This window comes from Oncorhynchus kisutch, linkage group LG21 (assembly GCF_002021735.2).
Source record: "Oncorhynchus kisutch isolate 150728-3 linkage group LG21, Okis_V2, whole genome shotgun sequence".
Lineage (NCBI taxonomy): Eukaryota > Metazoa > Chordata > Actinopteri > Salmoniformes > Salmonidae > Oncorhynchus > Oncorhynchus kisutch.
Genome location: NC_034194.2, coordinates 2,115,547 through 2,136,421, shown reverse-complemented (window position 1 = coordinate 2,136,421; position 20,875 = coordinate 2,115,547). Strand labels below are relative to the sequence as shown.

The window sequence follows — 20,875 nt, the reverse complement described above, 5'->3', positions numbered from 1 at the left end:
TTTGAGTCAATTGGAGGTGAACCTGTGGATGAATTTCAAGGCCTACCTTCAAACTCAATGCCTCTTTGCTTGACATCATGGGAAAATCAAAATAAATCAGCCAAGACCTCAGAAAAAAAATGTAGACCTCCACAAGTCTGGTTCATCCTTGTGAGCATTTTCCAAATGCCTGAAGGTACCACGTTCATCTGTACAAACAATAGTACCCAAGTGTAAACACCACGGGACCACGCAGCCGGCATACTGCTCAGGAAGGAGACGCGTTCTGTCTCCTAGAGATGAATGTACTTTGGTGCAAAAAGTAATCCCAGAACAAGCAAAGGACCTTGTGAAGATTCTGGAGGAAACAGGTACAAAAGTATCTATAAAACGAGTCCTATATCGACATAACCTGAAAGACCGCTCAGCAAGGAAGAAGCCACTGCTCCAAAACCACCATAAAAAAGCCAGACTACGGTTTGCAACTGCACATCGGGACAAAGATCGTATTTTTTGGAGAAATGTCCTCTGGTCTGATGAAACAAAAATAGAACTGTTTGGCCATAATGACCATCATTATGTTAGGAGGAAAAGGGAGGAGGCTTGCAAGCTGAAGAACTCCATCCCAACTGTGAAGCACGGGGGTGGCAGCATCATGTTGTGGGGGTGCTTTGCTGGAGGAGGGACTGGTGCACTTCACAATATAGATGGCATAATGTGAGAGGAACATTATGTGGATATATTGAAGCAACATCTCAAGACATCAGTCAGGAAGTTAAAGCTTGGTCTCAAATGGGTCTTCCAAATGGACAATGACCCCAAGCATACTTCCAAAGTTGTGGCAAAATGGCTTAAGGACAACAAAGTCAAGGTATTGGAGTGGCCATCACAAAGCCCTGACCTCAATCCTTTATAACATTTGTGGGCTGAACTGAAAAGGCGTGTGCGAGCCAGGAAGCCTACAAACCTGACTCAGTTACACCAGCTGTCAGGATGAATGGGCCCAAATTAATTGAACTTATTGTGGGAAGCTTGTGGAAGGCTAACCTGAAACATTTGACCCAAGTTAAACAATTTAAAGGCAATGCTACCAAATGCTAATTGAGTGTATGTAAACTTCTGACCCACTGAGAATGTGATGAAAGAAATAAAAGCTGAAATAAATCATTCTCTACTATTATTCTGACATTTCAGATTCTTAAAATAAAGTGGTGATCCTAACTGACCAAAGACAGGGAATTGTTACTAGGTTTAAATGTCAAGAATTGTGAAAAACAGAGATTAAATGTATTTGGCAAAGGTGTATGTAAACTTCCGACTTCCACTGTAAAGCTAATAATGAATAATAATAAAATCATCCATAACGGTGGTACTTTTTGTTCATATGCCGATGTAAACTAGTCGCACATGTACTGCAAACTGCAAAGAAGACTATGAGGTGAGCTTGTACTGGAATACTGCAGTCGCCCCAATCCCCCCCCCCCCCCCCCCCCCCCAAAAAATAAATAATCCTGTCTTTTTAACCTCAAGAGTTTCAGTCAAAAAAGAGTAATATTCATAAACCCTTTTTTTAAGGATCTCAACATATGCAAGGTCACTATTAGTACTTAAATCTACCCATTTCTTAAGAATGATTAATGCCACTCATAATACGTATTGTAGTTCACAAAAACAAGAACCAATTGTCTCGAGACAACACAACTTGTCATTTTCGGAGGTTGTCAAAATGGCTGATATTTAGGTCACTTACTGAGTAGGCCAAAGAGAGAAAAATTGTTATTTGGGAATACGATGGGAATACACAGACAAAACATAGATAGGCACTATCTTCTTGTGCATTTACAGTACAATCCAATTTGTGTCCACCTCATGCCTGTCAAGTGGTTACAATGAGAAATTAGGTTAGGAGAAAAAATATGTACAAACACTTAAACTCACTGGTTGTTGTCTGCAAGCTAAGTGTGTAGGCCTACATATGCTGGAAAAGCATATGGGGGCGGGGCTGGGGGAGGGAAAAAACTGGAGGAAATGAGGTAGGCTTTTGCTGTAAACAAAAAAAGTCCTACAGTTAATCATACAAGACAAAACATAAGAAGAAGAAGAAAATGCACAACTCTGTGTAACTCGAGAGGTAGTTAGTTACTAATATCAGGACATGAAGAGGTACAGAACCGTTAAACTTTACTGTTCAGAGTTCATCGAGCAGTCGGTGGATGATTCCCAAAATAATAAAATATACATTTTTTGGTTAATTCCCTGAGAACAGTTTTTCATCCTGAGAGGAATTGTGGATTTAAAAAAATATATACATGTACAAAAATGGGCTGTGCTCATTGTGTGGTTTGGTCTCTCTGTTTTTTCCCTCTCTGTTGTTGTCCTCTTATTGGATTCAATTCGATGCACATCACACATTCAAAAAGCTGTACATAAACAACCTCAGTGTTGAACTTTCAGAAACCTTGAAATTCCAAAGGAGCAGGAACAGCAAAGCAAGTCCTACTTTTACAATGCCTTCAAATAAAGCCAAACTCTTTCATAGAAATGTATACCAAAAACTGTTGCTTGTCTACGTCATTTGTTTTAGAGCTTTAGAAAACACAAGCTAGTTTGATATCATCATACAAAGCCATTTGATTTGTCAGCACATTAAGAAGATATGATCCAAAGTTACCCTCATTGACTTTTGTGAGGAGAGCCACTTCAGAGTTCTTTTCACATTCAATATGGTCAGAGAAGAGTTGTCATGTTTCATTAGTATAAGCGCTACTAGAAACTCGCGGAGGATTCAAGTCATACGACAAGCAGCACTTACATTGTTTTTTCTCCCTACCTCTTTTTCAGCTCTTAATAAATCTCTGGACTATTTGAATAACGAGCAGCAGTGTTTAGGGATCCCGTTTTGAGTGGGAAACAGGTGGTACCACAGGCATAGATGGGAGAGGGACCGGGGTGTGTATATAGGGATAGAAAGCTTTAACATCAGACAGATGTAGAGGCTATGTGATTTGACTAATACTAGGCCTAGGACTCCGAGTTTAGAATATGCTATTCTTTCATACATATATTAATGACTTATATTGTGACTTTATAAACTGTGACACTATCTCCAACTAATTAGTCAACAACCCAAATGTAGATAGTAGAAGTCCAATTAAATAATGGCATTTTTTCAATGTTTTGGAACTTAAACCTAGAGGTGGATAAAATGGTTTCTTAGCTAAGAAGTGTTGTGAGACCGAGTCAAGACCGAGACCGGGAGGGGGGCGAGTTCGAGTCAAGACCGAGACTAGAACAATGCGAGTCTAATTCAAGACCATGATTGAAATTGTGTCAGATCGCCGCCATAAAAAAGAGCTAAAAATGTACAGTATTTCTGTAATTGTAATACATTAGCAAACATTTCTAAAAACCTGTTTTCGGACAGGAGTGTGGATATTTGGCATGGTGAAGCATTGACTGAACGGGGGCTGATAATTCAGATTTTGTTTACGAGTCCTCATTGTCCGAGACTGAGCCGAAACAGTCAAGACAGAGTAAAAATGTATCCGAGACGAGCCCGAGACACTCAATATGTGGTCTGGGTACCGGACTCGAGTAGCCTAACTCACACTAAATTCTTCAGAAGAAGAAGTTGTTAGGCTACTCGAGTCCGGTCTACAGATCACATTTTGAGTGTCTCGGTCTGCCATCATTTAAGATTTTGTGGTGACGAGGGACACGAGGGGCTTTGTACAAAACAAAGTCAACATCGATTGGATCGTCTCTAACCAATCAGAGTATCAATGCCAATGACACATTTTCAAACCGCCGCTAAACCCATGTTTGTTCTAGCTCTGGCCCAACCCATCGGTTCCTGGACCAATCAGATGTCCTCAAATGTGTTGGCATTCGGTGAAGGGTCTGGGAGATACTCAGATCCAGACTCACTGCGGAGAAGAAACTAACGTCTGTGAGCGTGGCTTAGCGTTTGGCAAGAGCAAGGAATCTGGGTAGCCAGGCAAGCCAGTCTCGAGTGATAAAACACTTTTTCTAAGGCATGTCCTTCTAAGATTACATGAAACATTAATATCAAGTCGACTAGAGGTTGGCCCCAATCTCAAAGCCTGGATCAAACTTCTCTGTTATGTTTTAGGAAAGGAACAATGTCTCTCACACGTTCCTAACAACCCCACTCACACACAAGCAAGAGCACACATGCCTGGATTCAATACTATTCCCCCACTAGCACTCTGCAGTCAATTGTTAGTACCACTGAACTAGAAAAGCTCATCTTCTGTGGTTCAGGAGTGACAGTTAGGCTTCATTTCGCAGCAGAATACTGGTTGCAATGATGTCTTGTGCCAAAATCTACCCGCAAAGGTGACTTCACTACACCAGGCTATGCCACACACACACACACACACACACACACACACACACACACACACACACTTCAAACTAGGTTTAACAACAATCACCCAGTGGGCAAAGCTGGTTGAAATGACGTCATTACAACCATATAATAACAACCATATAACAACCAGTTCCTGGTTCTTATGAACCCCCCCCGGTAGTTGGTCCAGTTCTGTTTCTGTAAAGCAGAGTGTTGCACATGACCACAAGGGTTATTGAATGGGTCCTACGCCCCCATCCTCTTTCCAACCTTTCACCCTGGTATCCATGGTGCTCTCGCCAACACTGATCAATAGGTCACACTGAAGCATCATTTGGATTCAGATTTTTTGCGGTTCTATTGTTTTTATAGAGGACCAATCAGTGTTTTGCAATCCTGGCCCCGGGGAGCCAACGGGGTACACATTTTAGTTTTTGATGTATCACTAACACACCGGATTGTAAATAATCAAAGGCTTGGCGATAAGTTAAATCAAGTGTGTTACTGCTAGGGCAAAACTAAAATATGCTCGATTAGGAAACACTGGCCTACATCAAGGCCTTTTTTAAAAGTCTTAATGCTAAAAAAGAGGCATCATGATGTTTAGAATAATAATATAATATGAAACACATGAACTAAAATCTAAAAGGAAACCGAGTTCTATTCAGAAACTACCACACAACGTGTTACGGATGACACCCCTAACACTTAACCCTAACCCTTGTTTCTCCTTTTGACCATTTTGTCTCTTGAGCTGCACTGATTGAGAAGTCACACACAGTCATTCACATGAGTCTGTATCCCCAGCGATGGTTGCCATAGCTGCAACCAGATGACAACCAGTCAGCCAGTCACACACATTCACACAAATCCGTATCCCGGTGATCGTTGCCATAACTTTGCTGGTCCCCCCAAAAATATACCTCCCATTTTTTTCACAAGTGTGAGGTAGATTAGGGATGGAATTTTGGGGGTTCCTTAGGTTAGGGGAGTCAGGGTCATGGTACACCTCTCCCCTTCTCCCCGGCTATTTCCTCCACCTCTGGGGGCCACCACAGTGTGACTGGGGTGGCGCTTCCGGGGAGGACGAGGGGCCATCGAGGGGGGATGAACCCGAGCGCTCCTCCTCGTCGGGGGGGTACAGGTCGGTCGAGGTAGAGGGGTGCAGGGGGTCCTGAGAGCCAGTGGGGGGCGCCAGCGCCTTGTGGGGACACTGGGCCACCATGTGCATGATGCTCTGGCAGTAGTGGCATTTCTTTGGCTGGGGGGGCAGGCCACACTCCTTGGCGTGATGGTCCAGACCTCCACAGTTATAACAGCTGGACAGAGGACAGTGAGAGGGGAATGGAGAGAAAGAAGAGGAGGGAGAGAAGAAGAAACAGGTCAAGGACAGAAAACGGCACCAACTTGCTACTTATATCGAAACAATATTCAATAACTCAAATAAGGATGAATCAACAGTTCGATAATGCTGTAATAAAGTCACCAGGTATAAAGCATTACAATGGCGTTATAATGCTTTAGTAAAGTCACCAGGTATAAAGCATTACAATGGCGTTATAATGCTGTAATAAAGTCAACAGGTATAAAGCATTACAATGGCGTTATAATGCTGTAATAAAGTCACCAGGTATAAAGCATTACAATGGCGTTATAATGCTGTAATAAAGTCACCAGGTATAAAGCATTACAATGGCGTTATAATGCTGTAATAAAGTCACCAGGTATAAAGCATTACAATGGCGTTATAATGCTTTAGTAAAGCCAACAGGTATAAAGCATTACAATGGCGTTATAATGCTGTAATAAAGTCACCAGGTATAAAGCATTACAATGGCGTTATAATGCTGTAATAAAGTCACCAGGTATAAAGCATTACAATGGCGTTATAATGCTGTAATAAAGTCACCAGGTATAAAGCATTACAATGGCGTTATAATGCTTTAATAAAGTCACCAGGTATAAAGCATTACAATGGCGTTATAATGCTGTAATAAAGTCACCAGGTATAAAGCATTACAATGGCGTTATAATGCTGTAATAAAGTCACCAGGTATAAAGCATTACAATGGCGTTATAATGCTGTAATAAAGTCACCAGGTATAAAGCATTACAATGGCGTTATAATGCTGTAATAAAGTCACCAGGTATAAAGCATTACAATGGCGTTATAATGCTGTAATAAAGTCACCAGGTATAAAGCATTACAATGGCGTTATAATGCTTTAATAAAGTCACCAGGTATAAAGCATTACAATGGCGTTATAATGCTTTAATAAAGTCACCAGGTATAAAGCATTACAATGGCGTTATAATGCTGTAATAAAGTCAACAGGTATAAAGCATTACAATGGCGTTATAATGCTGTAATAAAGTCACCAGGTATAAAGCATTACAATGGCGTTATAATGCTTTAATAAAGTCACCAGGTATAAAGCATTACAATGGCGTTATAATGCTGTAATAAAGTCAACAGGTATAAAGCATTACAATGGCGTTATAATGCTGTAATAAAGTCACCAGGTATAAAGCATTACAATGGCGTTATAATGCTTTAATAAAGTCACCAGGTATAAAGCATTACAATGGCGTTATAATGCTGTAATAAAGTCACCAGGTATAAAGCATTACAATGGCGTTATAATGCTTTAATAAAGTCACCAGGTATAAAGCATTACAATGGCGTTATAATGCTGTAATAAAGTCAACAGGTATAAAGCATTACAATGGCGTTATAATGCTGTAATAAAGTCACCAGGTATAAAGCATTACAATGGCGTTATAATGCTGTAATAAAGTCACCAGGTATAAAGCATTACAATGGCGTTATAATGCTGTAATAAAGTCACCAGGTATAAAGCATTACAATGGCGTTATAATGCTTTAATAAAGTCACCAGGTATAAAGCATTACAATGGCGTTATAATGCTGTAATAAAGTCACCAGGTATAAAGCATTACAATGGCGTTATAATGCTGTAATAAAGTCACCAGGTATAAAGCATTACAATGGCGTTATAATGCTGTAATAAAGTCACCAGGTATAAAGCATTACAATGGCGTTATAATGCTGTAATAAAGTCACCAGGTATAAAGCATTACAATGGCGTTATAATGCTGTAATAAAGTCACCAGGTATAAAGCATTACAATGGCGTTATAATGCTTTAATAAAGTCACCAGGTATAAAGCATTACAATGGCGTTATAATGCTGTAATAAAGTCACCAGGTATAAAGCATTACAATGGCGTTATAATGCTGTAATAAAGTCACCAGGTATAAAGCATTACAATGGCGTTATAATGCTGTAATAAAGTCACCAGGTATAAAGCATTACAATGGCGTTATAATGCTTTAATAAAGTCACCAGGTATAAAGCATTACAATGGCGTTATAATGCTGTAATAAAGTCACCAGGTATAAAGCATTACAATGGCGTTATAATGCTGTAATAAAGTCACCAGGTATAAAGCATTACAATGGCGTTATAATGCTGTAATAAAGTCACCAGGTATAAAGCATTACAATGGCGTTATAATGCTGTAATAAAGTCACCAGGTATAAAGCATTACAATGGCGTTATAATGCTGTAATAAAGTCAACAGGTATAAAGCATTACAATGGCGTTATAATGCTGTAATAAAGTCACCAGGTATAAAGCATTACAATGGCGTTATAATGCTGTAATAAAGTCACCAGGTATAAAGCATTACAATGGCGTTATAATGCTGTAATAAAGTCACCAGGTATAAAGCATTACAATGGCGTTATAATGCTTTAATAAAGTCACCAGGTATAAAGCATTACAATGGCGTTATAATGCTGTAATAAAGTCACCAGGTATAAAGCATTACAATGGCGTTATAATGCTGTAATAAAGTCACCAGGTATAAAGCATTACAATGGCGTTATAATGCTGTAATAAAGTCACCAGGTATAAAGCATTACAATGGCGTTATAATGCTTTAATAAAGTCACCAGGTATAAAGCATTACAATGGCGTTATAATGCTGTAATAAAGTCACCAGGTATAAAGCATTACAATGGCGTTATAATGCTGTAATAAAGTCAACAGGTATAAAGCATTACAATGGCGTTATAATGCTTTAATAAAGTCACCAGGTATAAAGCATTACAATGGCGTTATAATGCTGTAATAAAGTCAACAGGTATAAAGCATTACAATGGCGTTATAATGCACTGCAATTATTGTCTTAAGCATCTTCTTAAGCCCCCTTGTGTGTATTTATCCTGACAGAAATCCCGACCAACCATCATCCATTTTGAGTGTAAACTATTACATATAAGGCCTAATTAGACATTATAAAGGCTCATACAAGCTAACAACATTCACTAATGCATAATACCAGTCGGTTTAATGTAAACTGTTACATATAAGGCCTAATTAGACATTATAAAGGCTCATACAAGCTAACAACATTCACTAATGCATAATACCAGTCGGTTTAATGTAAACTGTTACATATAAGGCCTAATTAGACATTATAAAGGCTCATACAAGCTAACAACATTCACTAATGCATAATACCAGTCGGTTTAATGTAAACTGTTACATATAAGGCCTAATTAGACATTATAAAGGCTCATACAAGCTAACAACATTCACTAATGCATTATACCAGTCAGTTTAATGTAAACTGTTACATATAAGGCCTAATTAGACATTATAAAGGCTCATACAAGCTAACAACATTCACTAATGCATAATACCAGTCGGTTTAATGTAAACTGTTACATATAAGGCCTAATTAGACATTATAAAGGTTCATACAAGCTTATAACATTCACTAATGCATAGTACCAGTCGGTTTAATGTAAACTGTTACATATAAGGCCTAATTAGACATTATAAAGGCTCATACAAGCTAACAACATTCACTAATGCATAATACCAGTCGGTTTAATGTAAACTGTTACATATAAGGCCTAATTAGACATTATAAAGGCTCATACAAGCTAACAACATTCACTAATGCATTATACCAGTCGGGTTAATGTAAACTGTTACATATAAGGCCTAATTAGACATTATAAAGGCTCATACAAGCTTATAACATTCACTAATGCATAGTACCAGTCAGTTTAATGTAAACAGTCTAAGGCCATAAATCCTTTTGAAATGTGAGAAACAATTCCATCACAGTAGAGTTTCATCTATACAGTATTTACACAAATCATTGATGAAATCAATCGGGGGGGGGGGGGGGGGGTCCCACTTTAGCGTTCTCCTTGCAACAAACAAATATAGGTTTTATTAAGTCTTCATAAGCACAACATAGATGCTTTAGAATCATTTGTAAAGAAGTGGTATAGCACTTAAAGTACAAGCAAAACACACCACCCTCAATGCATTCCTCAGATAGGGAGTTTTCTCCATTTTGCATGGAACACAGTGCATTGAATTGAAAAAGGTAAGGGCTTGGATGGCTCTATAGCATTGATTCTCAGACAGACACAATGGACGGTGAGCACTATGACAGGCGTGTTGCATTTCTCTTGGTGCATCTCGAAGACCCCTGTTATAAGACAAACAGACCGCTCAATAACAAATCAAGGAGCAGATGTAGAAGAAAGCTGCACTTAATGAGGATGTTGAGATGAATTGTTCATCCTCGATGAAAACACATTCCATCTCTCTCTCTCTCTCATACTCACACACACACACACACACTCCATCTCTCTCTCTCTCTCATACTCACACACACACACACACTCCATCTCTCTCTCTCAAAATCACTTTCACACACACACACTCCTTGACACGCAATCACAATGAAAACATTGTGCCGATCAAGGGTCAAGTACATTTCAATTCCAATTGAGCTGCCGAAGAAAAACTGAATTGAAAAAGGCAATGCTATAACTGAAAACGCCATTGCATATATTAGTTAAGAACAAATTCTTATTTACAATGTCTGCCTACCGGGGAACAGTGGGTTAACAGCCTTGTTCAGGGGAAGAATAACTGATTTTTTTCCTCGTCAGCTCAGGGATTCAATCCAGCAACCTTTCGGTTACTGGCCCAACGCTCTAACCACTAGGCTACCTGCTGCATATCTCAAACGCAACATCCAATTCAATTACCAAACAGGCTTGAACAGGAGTTGACCTCAGTTCAGAAGATTTCGTACCCTCAATATTTCGATGAGCTTCATGTGCTCTTACCGAGCTAAGAAATGGTGCAAACACACTTCACTGGGACCTTGTGGGTTACTAAGGAGCCTGTGGTGGTTACCACGGTAATACTTGGAGGCTGGTTGTAGAATGCTGTTAGCATCATGACTGCATTCCACCAAATGGCTCCCTATTCCAGTGCACTACTTTTGACCAGAGCCCATAGGTAAAAAGTAGCGCGCTAGGGAATAGGAAACCATTTGGGATGCTCCCCAACATAGCCTAGACTGCCTCATTTGTTCTTGCCTCCTCAGAATAGCGTAGACACATCATCCGCAATATTTTAATATTCCTCCCTGGGATTGCTGCTACAATAAAGCATTTGTTGGGTGTCATATGGCGTATGCTCTTTTTATTCTGTTCCAAATTCCGGGTTACAAAGCAAATGTTTAATTTAACTCTGAAAGTTAAATACTTTCAGTTCATACTTTAAATGAACACATATATACATAAGTGTTGAGAATAGACTTGGTTTATATTTCAATGAATATGCTTCAGTGTTGTAGTACTCGAGTCCAGGACTGGGACTTGACTTGGACTCGAGTCAAAGGTTTTCATGACTCGTGAATCAACTTCGACCAGTGCGGACTTGGGCTCAACCGGTAGTGACTTTATTGTCCAAAAATCTCTCTTTGTTGCATAATTTAACATACAATGTGCAACAGAATAACAGAATTTAGATTTTTTTTTCAATTGTTGGATGGCAGGTTTTTAGCACTAACAAGAGACTTGTGAATCAACTCACTGATATGCTTTATGTCATAGTCCATTCAACATTTTCTTGAAATTTACAAGGAAAAATTGTTATTTTACAATGAATCATTGAAAGATTTTAGAAGCAATAGAAATGCATTTATTAATGTCTCCATAATTGTTTGCCACATTTCTTCTTTTACAGTCACCTTAAAAGCAGGAATCTGCTACCCCACTGCTTGTGTATATGCTCGGTCATTAGTATTACTGACCGCCCCAGCAACGTAGTTATTGTTTTGGTTTCACCATGGTCCTGGGGCGGTCAGTAATAAAACTATATAGAAAAACAGTAGCTTTTTTTGCTGTTAAATAATTAATTACATTAAATTTGGTCTGACTACACACACCATTGTTAATTGTATTTATGTTACTTCATTTCATATATTTTTGTTATTCCTAATATCCACGTTGTCTCCCTTTTTGTAATGGACTTTGAGCCGGTTCGTGACAATAGCATCAACAATCTAGTGTTTATATACTATACATCTTTGGCTGAAACAGGACCATTAAATCCAATGTGACGAACTCTATTGCTAAGAGGTCATTTAGACCTATTCTTAACTCTGGTTTACGGTCTTGATTAAGAGATTGAGGGGTAAAGATTGAGGGGTAAAATGTTCCTTTGTTTCAGTGAAACATTCATTCAGAAACAAAAACAGCTAAAAGTACTTCTCAGCATTTCCCAAACCCCTAATATTATACTTTTTTAGGTCTCTTGACCCAGAATGTACACAATATACACAAAAGTATGTGGACACCCCTTCAAATGAGTAGATTCGGGCTATTTCAGCCACATCTGTTGCTGACAGGTGTATAAAATCGAGCACACAGCCATGAAATCTCCATAGACAAACATTGGCAGCACAATGCCCTTAGTGAAGAGCTCAGTGACTTTCAGCGTGGCACCATCATAGGATGCCACCTTTCCAACAAGTCAGTTTGTCAAATTTCTGCCCTGCTAGAGCTGCACTAGTCAACCGTAAGTGCTGTTATTGTGAAATGGAAACATCTAGGAGCAACAACGGCTCAGCAGCGAAGTGGTGGACCATCCAAGCCCACAGAACGGGACCACTGAGTGCTGAAGCGTCTAGTATGTAAAAATCGTCTGTCCTCTGTTGCTACACTCCCTACCGAGTTCCAAACTGCCTTTGTAAGGAACGTCAGCACAATAACTGTTTGTCATGCAATTTATTTCACTTGAGAAATACTGCACCCAAACATCTTAGTTAGTTGTAAAAATGCACGACGAAGACCTCTAAAGCAAACACGTAAACATTTAATAGAGATTTCTTGATTTATCTTATCTTTGACTATTTTGAGGAAGTGTTTCTGGCTATGTTGTTGCTACGGTGGCTCAAGAGGGACAAACAATAGTATTATTGCAGCTTTATTTGTTTTTCAAGCAAGGTCTTTGGGGCTGGGGACCCCTTTTGTGAGTGCAAATTTATCAGGGACCCTAAACACAACTCGTTTTTACCATGACTTTGGGTATTGGGAAGGAACAATTTAAAGGCCCGTCTCTTGACACTGGAGAGAAGTTTGCAGTTTTCAAGCTAATTTCCTGCAATTCTACACATATTTCCATGAGGCAGAGAAAACCTTGCAGTTTTAAAGCTTAAAGTAACTGTCCAGTGTTTCCAGATTTCTATGAAATATTACCAATAATTAATTACAATATGAGTTCAAAAGTTTTCCTTCCGTTCATAGCACGACTCCAACACCATCATTAAGTTTGCCAATGACACAACAGTGGTAGGTAGGCCTGATCACTGACAACGATGAGACAGCCTATAGGGAGGAGGTCAGAGACCTGGCCGTGTGGTGCCAGGACAACAACCTCTCCCTCAATGTGATCAAGACAAAGGAGACTACAGGAAAAGGAGGACCGAGCACGCCCCCATTCTCAGCGACAGGACTGTAGTGGAGCAGGTTGAGAGCTTCAAGTTCCTTGGCGTCCACATCACCAACAAACTATTATGGTCCAAACACACCAAGACAGTCGTGAAGAGGAGAGTGAAAAGATTTGGCATAGGTCCTCAGATCCTCAAAAAGTTATACAGCTGCACCATCGAGAGCATCTTGACTGGTTGTGTCACTGCCTGGTATGACAACTGCTCGGCCTCCAACCACAAGGTACTACATAGGGTAATGGTAACGGCCAAGTACATCACTGGGGCCAAGCTTCCTGCCATCCAGGACCTCTATACCAGGCAGTGTCAGAGGAAGGCCCTAAAAATGGTCAAAGACTCCAGCCACCCTAGTCATAGACTGTTCTCTCTGCTACCGCACGGCAAGCGGCACTGGAGCTACTCTCTGTTTATTATCTATGCATAGTCACTTTAACTTTTCCTACATGTACATATTACCTCAATTACCTTGATTACCTCGATTAACCTGTACCCCCGCACATTGACTCTGTACCGCTACCCCCCTGTATATAGCCTCCACATTGACTCTGTACCGCTACCCCCTGTACATAGCCTCCACATTGACTCTGTACCGCTACCCCCTGTATATAGCCTCCACATTGACTCTGTACCGGTACCCCCTGTATATAGCCTCCACATTGACTCTGTACCGCTACCCCCTGTACATAGCCTCCACATTGACTCTGTACAGCTACCCGCTGTATATAGCCTCCACATTGACTCTGTACCGGTACCCCCTGTATAAAGCCTCCACATTGACTCTGTACCGGTACCCCCTGTATATAGCCTCCACATTGACTCTGTACCGGTACCCCCTGTATATAGCCTCCACATTGACTCTGTACCGGTACCCCCTGTATAAAGCCTCCACATTGACTCTGTACCGGTACCTCCCCTGTATATGGCCTCCACATTGACTCTGTACCGGTACCCCCTGTATAAAGCCTCCACATTGACTCTGTACCGGTACCTCCCCTGTATATAGCCTCCACATTGACTCTGTACCGGTACCCCCTGTATAAAGCCTCCACATTGACTCTGTACCGCTACCCCCTGTACATAGCCTCCACATTGACTCTGTACCGGTACCCACTGTATATAGCCTCCACATTGACTCTGTACCGGTACCCCCTGTATATAGCCTCCACATTGACTCTGTACCGGTACCCCCTGTATATAGCCTCCACATTGACTCTGTACCGGTACCCCCTGTACAAAGCCTCCACATTGACTCTGTACCGCTACCCCCTGTACATAGCCTCCACATTGACTCTGTACCGCTACCCCCTGTATATAGCCTCCACATTGACTCTGTACCGCTACCCCCTGTATATAGCCTCCACATTGACTCTGTACCGCTACCCCCTGTACATAGCCTCCACATTGACTCTGTACCGCTACCCCCCTGTATATAGCCTCCACATTGACTCTGTACCGCTACCCCCTGTACATAGCCTCCACATTGACTCTGTACCGGTACCCCCTGTATATAGCCTCCACATTGACTCTGTACCGGTACCCCCTGTATAAAGCCTCCACATTGACTCTGTACCGCTACCCCCTGTACATAGCCTCCACATTGACTCTGTACCGCTACCCCCTGTATATAGACTCCACATTGACTCTGTACCGGTACCCCCTGTATATAGCCTCCACATTGACTCTGTACCGGTACCCCCTGTATATAGCCTCCACATTGACTCTGTACCGGTACCCCCTGTATATAGTCTCCACATTGACTCTGTACCGCTACCCCCTGTACATAGCCTCCACATTGACTCTATACCGGTACCCCCTGTATATAGCCTCCACATTGACTCTGTACCGGTACCCCCTGTATATAGCCTCCACATTGACTCTGTACCGGTACCCCCTGTATATAGCCTCCACATTGACTCTGTACCGGTACCCCCTGTATATAGCCTCCACATTGACTCTGTACCGCTACCCCCCTGTACATAGCCTCCACATTGACTCTGTACCGGTACCCCCTGTACATAGCCTCCACATTGACTCTGTACCGGTACCCCCTGTATATAACCTCCACATTGACTCTGTACCAGTACCCCCTGTATATAGCCTCCACATTGACTCTGTACCGCTACCCCCCTGTATAAAGCCTCGCTACTGATATTTTACTGCTGCTCTTTAATTATTTGTTATTTTTACTTGTCTATTTTGACTTAATATTTAATTGATAAGTAAGCATTTCACTGTAAAGTCTACACCCGTTGTAGTCATGTGACAAATACACACCCGTTGTAGTCATGTGACAAATACACACCCGTTGTAGTCATGTGACAAATACACACCCGGTGTAGTCATGTGACAAATACACACCCGTTGTAGTCATGTGACAAATACACACCCGTTGTAGTCATGTGACAAATACACACCCGTTGTAGTCATGTGACAAATACACACCCGTTGTAGTCATGTGACAAATACACACCCGTTGTAGTCATGTGACAAATACACACCCGTTGTAGTCATGTGACAAATACACACCCGTTGTAGTCATGTGACAAATACACACCCGTTGTAGTCATGTGACAAATACACACCCGTTGTAGTCATGTGACAAATACACACCCGTTGTAGTCATGTGACAAATACACACCCGTTGTAGTCATGTGACAAATACACACCCGTTGTAGTCATGTGACAAATACACACCCGTTGTAGTCATGTGACAAATACACACCCGTTGTAGTCATGTGACAAATACACACCCGTTGTAGTCATGTGACAAATACACACCCGTTGTAGTCATGTGACAAATACACACCCGTTGTAGTCATGTGACAAATACACACCCGTTGTAGTCATGTGACAAATACACACCCGTTGTAGTCATGTGACAAATACACACCCGTTGTAGTCATGTGACAAATACACACCCGTTGTAGTCATGTGACAAATACACACCCGTTGTAGTCATGTGACAAATACACACCCGTTGTAGTCATGTGACAAATACACACCCGTTGTAGTCATGTGACAAATACACACCCGTTGTAGTCATGTGACAAATACACACCCGTTGTAGTCATGTGACAAATACACACCCGTTGTAGTCATGTGACAAATACACACCCGGTGTAGTCATGTGACAAATACACACCCGTTGTAGTCATGTGACAAATACACACAAGTTGACCGCTGATCGGCCAATGCAGCTGTGTTGGAATGGTGTGGGCGTACCACAACAACAGAATGACGTGGGCAAATAACGGTCATTCAAATTATTAACGCAAGTTGACCGCTGATCGGCCAATGCAGCTGTGTTGGAATGGTGTGGGCGTACCACAACAACAGAATGACGTGGGCAAATAACGGTCATTCAAATTATTAACGCAAGTTGACCGCTGATCGGCCAATGCAGCTGTGTTGGAATGGTGTGGGCGTACCACAACAACAGAATGACGTGGGCAAATAACGGTCATTCAAATTATTAACGCAAGTTGACCGCTGATCGGCCAATGCAGCTGTGTTGGAATGGTGTGGGCGTACCACAACAACAGAATGACGTGGGCAAATAACGGTCATTCAAATTATTAACGCAAGTTGACCGCTGATCGGCCAATGCAGCTGTGTTGGAATGGTGTGGGCGTACCACAACAACAGAATGACGTGGGCAAATAACGGTCATTCAAATTATTAACGCAAGTTGACCGCTGATCGGCCAATGCAGCTGTGTTGGAATGGTGTGGGCGTACCACAACAACAGAATGACGTGGGCAAATAACGGTCATTCAAATTATTAACGCAAGTTGACCGCTGATCGGCCAATGCAGCTGTGTTGGAATGGTGTGGGCGTACCACAACAACAGAATGACGTGGGCAAATAACGGTCATTCAAATTATTAACGCAAGTTGACCGCTGATCGGCCAATGCAGCTGTGTTGGAATGGTGTGGGCGTACCACAACAACAGAATGACGTGGGCAAATAACGGTCATTCAAATTATTAACGCAAGTTGACCGCTGATCGGCCAATGCAGCTGTGTTGGAATGGTGTGGGCGTACCACAACAACAGAATGACGTGGGCAAATAACGGTCATTCAAATTATTAACGCAAGTTGACCGCTGATCGGCCAATGCAGCTGTGTTGGAATGGTGTGGGCGTACCACAACAACAGAATGACGTGGGCAAATAACGGTCATTCAAATTATTAACGCAAGTTGACCGCTGATCGGCCAATGCAGCTGTGTTGGAATGGTGTGGGCGTACCACAACAACAGAATGACGTGGGCAAATAACGGTCATTCAAATTATTAACGCAAGTTGACCGCTGATCGGCCAATGCAGCTGTGTTGGAATGGTGTGGGCGTACCACAACAACAGAATGACGTGGGCAAATAACGGTCATTCAAATTATTAACGCAAGTTGACCGCTGATCGGCCAATGCAGCTGTGTTGGAATGGTGTGGGCGTACCACAACAACAGAATGACGTGGGCAAATAACGGTCATTCAAATTATTAACGCAAGTTGACCGCTGATCGGCCAATGCAGCTGTGTTGGAATGGTGTGGGCGTACCACAACAACAGAATGACGTGGGCAAATAACGGTCATTCAAATTATTAACGCAAGTTGACCGCTGATCGGCCAATGCAGCTGTGTTGGAATGGTGTGGGCGTACCACAACAACAGAATGACGTGGGCAAATAACGGTCATTCAAATTATTAACGCAAGTTGACCGCTGATCGGCCAATGCAGCTGTGTTGGAATGGTGTGGGCGTACCACAACAACAGAATGACGTGGGCAAATAACGGTCATTCAAATTATTAACGCAAGTTGACCGCTGATCGGCCAATGCAGCTGTGTTGGAATGGTGTGGGCGTACCACAACAACAGAATGACGTGGGCAAATAACGGTCATTCAAATTATTAACGCAAGTTGACCGCTGATCGGCCAATGCAGCTGTGTTGGAATGGTGTGGGCGTACCACAACAACAGAATGACGTGGGCAAATAACGGTCATTCAAATTATTAACGCAAGTTGACCGCTGATCGGCCAATGCAGCTGTGTTGGAATGGTGTGGGCGTACCACAACAACAGAATGACGTGGGCAAATAACGGTCATTCAAATTATTAACGCAAGTTGACCGCTGATCGGCCAATGCAGCTGTGTTGGAATGGTGTGGGCGTACCACAACAACAGACTGACGTGGGCAAATAACGGTCATTCAAATTATTAACGCAAGTTGACCGCTGATCGGCCAATGCAGCTGTGTTGGAATGGTGTGGGCGTACCACAACAACAGAATGACGTGGGCAAATAACGGTCATTCAAATTATTAACGCAAGTTGACCGCTGATCGGCCAATGCAGCTGTGTTGGAATGGTGTGGGCGTACCACAACAACAGAATGACGTGGGCAAATAACGGTCATTCAAATTATTAACGCAAGTTGACCGCTGATCGGCCAATGCAGCTGTGTTGGAATGGTGTGGGCGTACCACAACAACAGAATGACGTGGGCAAATAACGGTCATTCAAATTATTAACGCAAGTTGACCGCTGATCGGCCAATGCAGCTGTGTTGGAATGGTGTGGGCGTACCACAACAACAGAATGACGTGGGCAAATAACGGTCATTCAAATTATTAACGCAAGTTGACCGCTGATCGGCCAATGCAGCTGTGTTGGAATGGTGTGGGCGTACCACAACAACAGAATGACGTGGGCAAATAACGGTCATTCAAATTATTAACGCAAGTTGACCGCTGATCGGCCAATGCAGCTGTGTTGGAATGGTGTGGGCGTACCACAACAACAGAATGACGTGGGCAAATAACGGTCATTCAAATTATTAACGCAAGTTGACCGCTGATCGGCCAATGCAGCTGTGTTGGAATGGTGTGGGCGTACCACAACAACAGAATGACGTGGGCAAATAACGGTCATTCAAATTATTAACGCAAGTTGACCGCTGATCGGCCAATGCAGCTGTGTTGGAATGGTGTGGGCGTACCACAACAACAGAATGACGTGGGCAAATAACGGTCATTCAAATTATTAACGCAAGTTGACCGCTGATCGGCCAATGCAGCTGTGTTGGAATGGTGTGGGCGTACCACAACAACAGAATGACGTGGGCAAATAACGGTCATTCAAATTATTAACGCAAGTTGACCGCTGATCGGCCAATGCAGCTGTGTTGGAATGGTGTGGGCGTACCACAACAACAGAATGACGTGGGCAAATAACGGTCATTCAAATTATTAACGCAAGTTGACCGCTGATCGGCCAATGCAGCTGTGTTGGAATGGTGTGGGCGTACCACAACAACAGAATGACGTGGGCAAATAACGGTCATTCAAATTATTAACGCAAGTTGACCGCTGATCGGCCAATGCAGCTGTGTTGGAATGGTGTGGGCGTACCACAACAACAGAATGACGTGGGCAAATAACGGTCATTCAAATTATTAACGCAAGTTGACCGCTGATCGGCCAATGCAGCTGTGTTGGAATGGTGTGGGCGTACCACAACAACAGAATGACGTGGGCAAATAACGGTCATTCAAATTATTAACGCAAGTTGACCGCTGATCGGCCAATGAGGAAATAGCAAGCATTTCTGAAAAAGGCATGCTTTGACCACAAATACAAGTATATGACGAGTCAACAACATTATTTGGGTATGAGCTAACAGAATGTAAACATTTAAAATGTGAGATTTGTAGTGGACAGTTACTGTGAATTAAGTGCATTTTTGGGGAACACAAACATTTGTAAATGTATAATTGGTGGAGTACTGTGGATACCAATATCCCTGTGAGCCTTCCAGGCCTATGTTGCCCATGGTTAGGAACATACATTGTAAATGAATAATATTACATTGTTTTGTATTACACCATCTAAACTTATTTCACAGATCCCTTGGGCAGATGATTTGATTTTGTATTTCTCTATCTGGCTGCGGACCCCCTGCAGTACCTCTACCAAAGTAGAACCCCCCCTGCTTTAGGGAGTATGCAAGCACAGACGTTTGCGTCGCCGAGCCGGGTTCTGCTAGGAGCAAACCCAACATGTGTATGTGGACATCTTGGCGGCTTCGGTAGCGCAGCCCTGTGGCCCCTTACACAGAACCAAGAGGTTTAATCAGGCTCAAGTACCTGCCGCCTACCTACCAACACAGCTCCCTATCCGAAGCACAGCTCCCTATCCGAAGCACAGCTCCCTATCCGAAGCACAGCTCCCTATCCGAAGCACAGCTCCCTATCCGAAGCACAGCTCCCTATCCGAAGCACAGCTCCCTATCCGAAGCACAATCAGAACACCATTAAGATAAACCACAAAGTACTCCACTTATCCCAACTACACGGAAATAACCAGGGAACCCTTTCGGCAGATAAGGGGGAGTAAGAGTGGGATTGGATAGCCAGAATAGTATAGCAATGGCACAGTGATTTGGTCTATGCAGATATTGCACTCACATCTACTGTAGTGTTGCATGGTATACCAAAACGTCTGTACTTTTTCAATAGTAGAACATGAAAAACGGTTTGGTACTAGAATTTGTTACTTTCGGTAATTCTATCAAATGCGTCTCGCGTCATATACGGTCTGAGGTGAGCGAGTCTGTCTAGTAATTTGTCTGAATCTTCTCAAGGTGGCAGTAGTAAGCTAGCCA

At 42.2% G+C, this 20,875-nt stretch overlaps 1 protein-coding gene across 1 annotated transcript in view; it reads right to left on the bottom strand.

Annotated features, from left to right (window-relative positions):
• Nucleotides 1-1,481: 1,481 nt before the first annotated feature.
• Nucleotides 1,482-20,875, bottom strand: part of LOC109876211 (protein lin-28 homolog B-like) — a 55,473-nt gene continuing 36,079 nt past the window's right edge. The window contains exon 4 of the mRNA XM_031800801.1: nucleotides 1,482-5,670. Within this exon, the coding sequence (XP_031656661.1) occupies nucleotides 5,379-5,670 (292 nt within the window). The 3' untranslated portion in view covers nucleotides 1,482-5,378. The remainder of the gene's footprint in view (nucleotides 5,671-20,875) is intronic.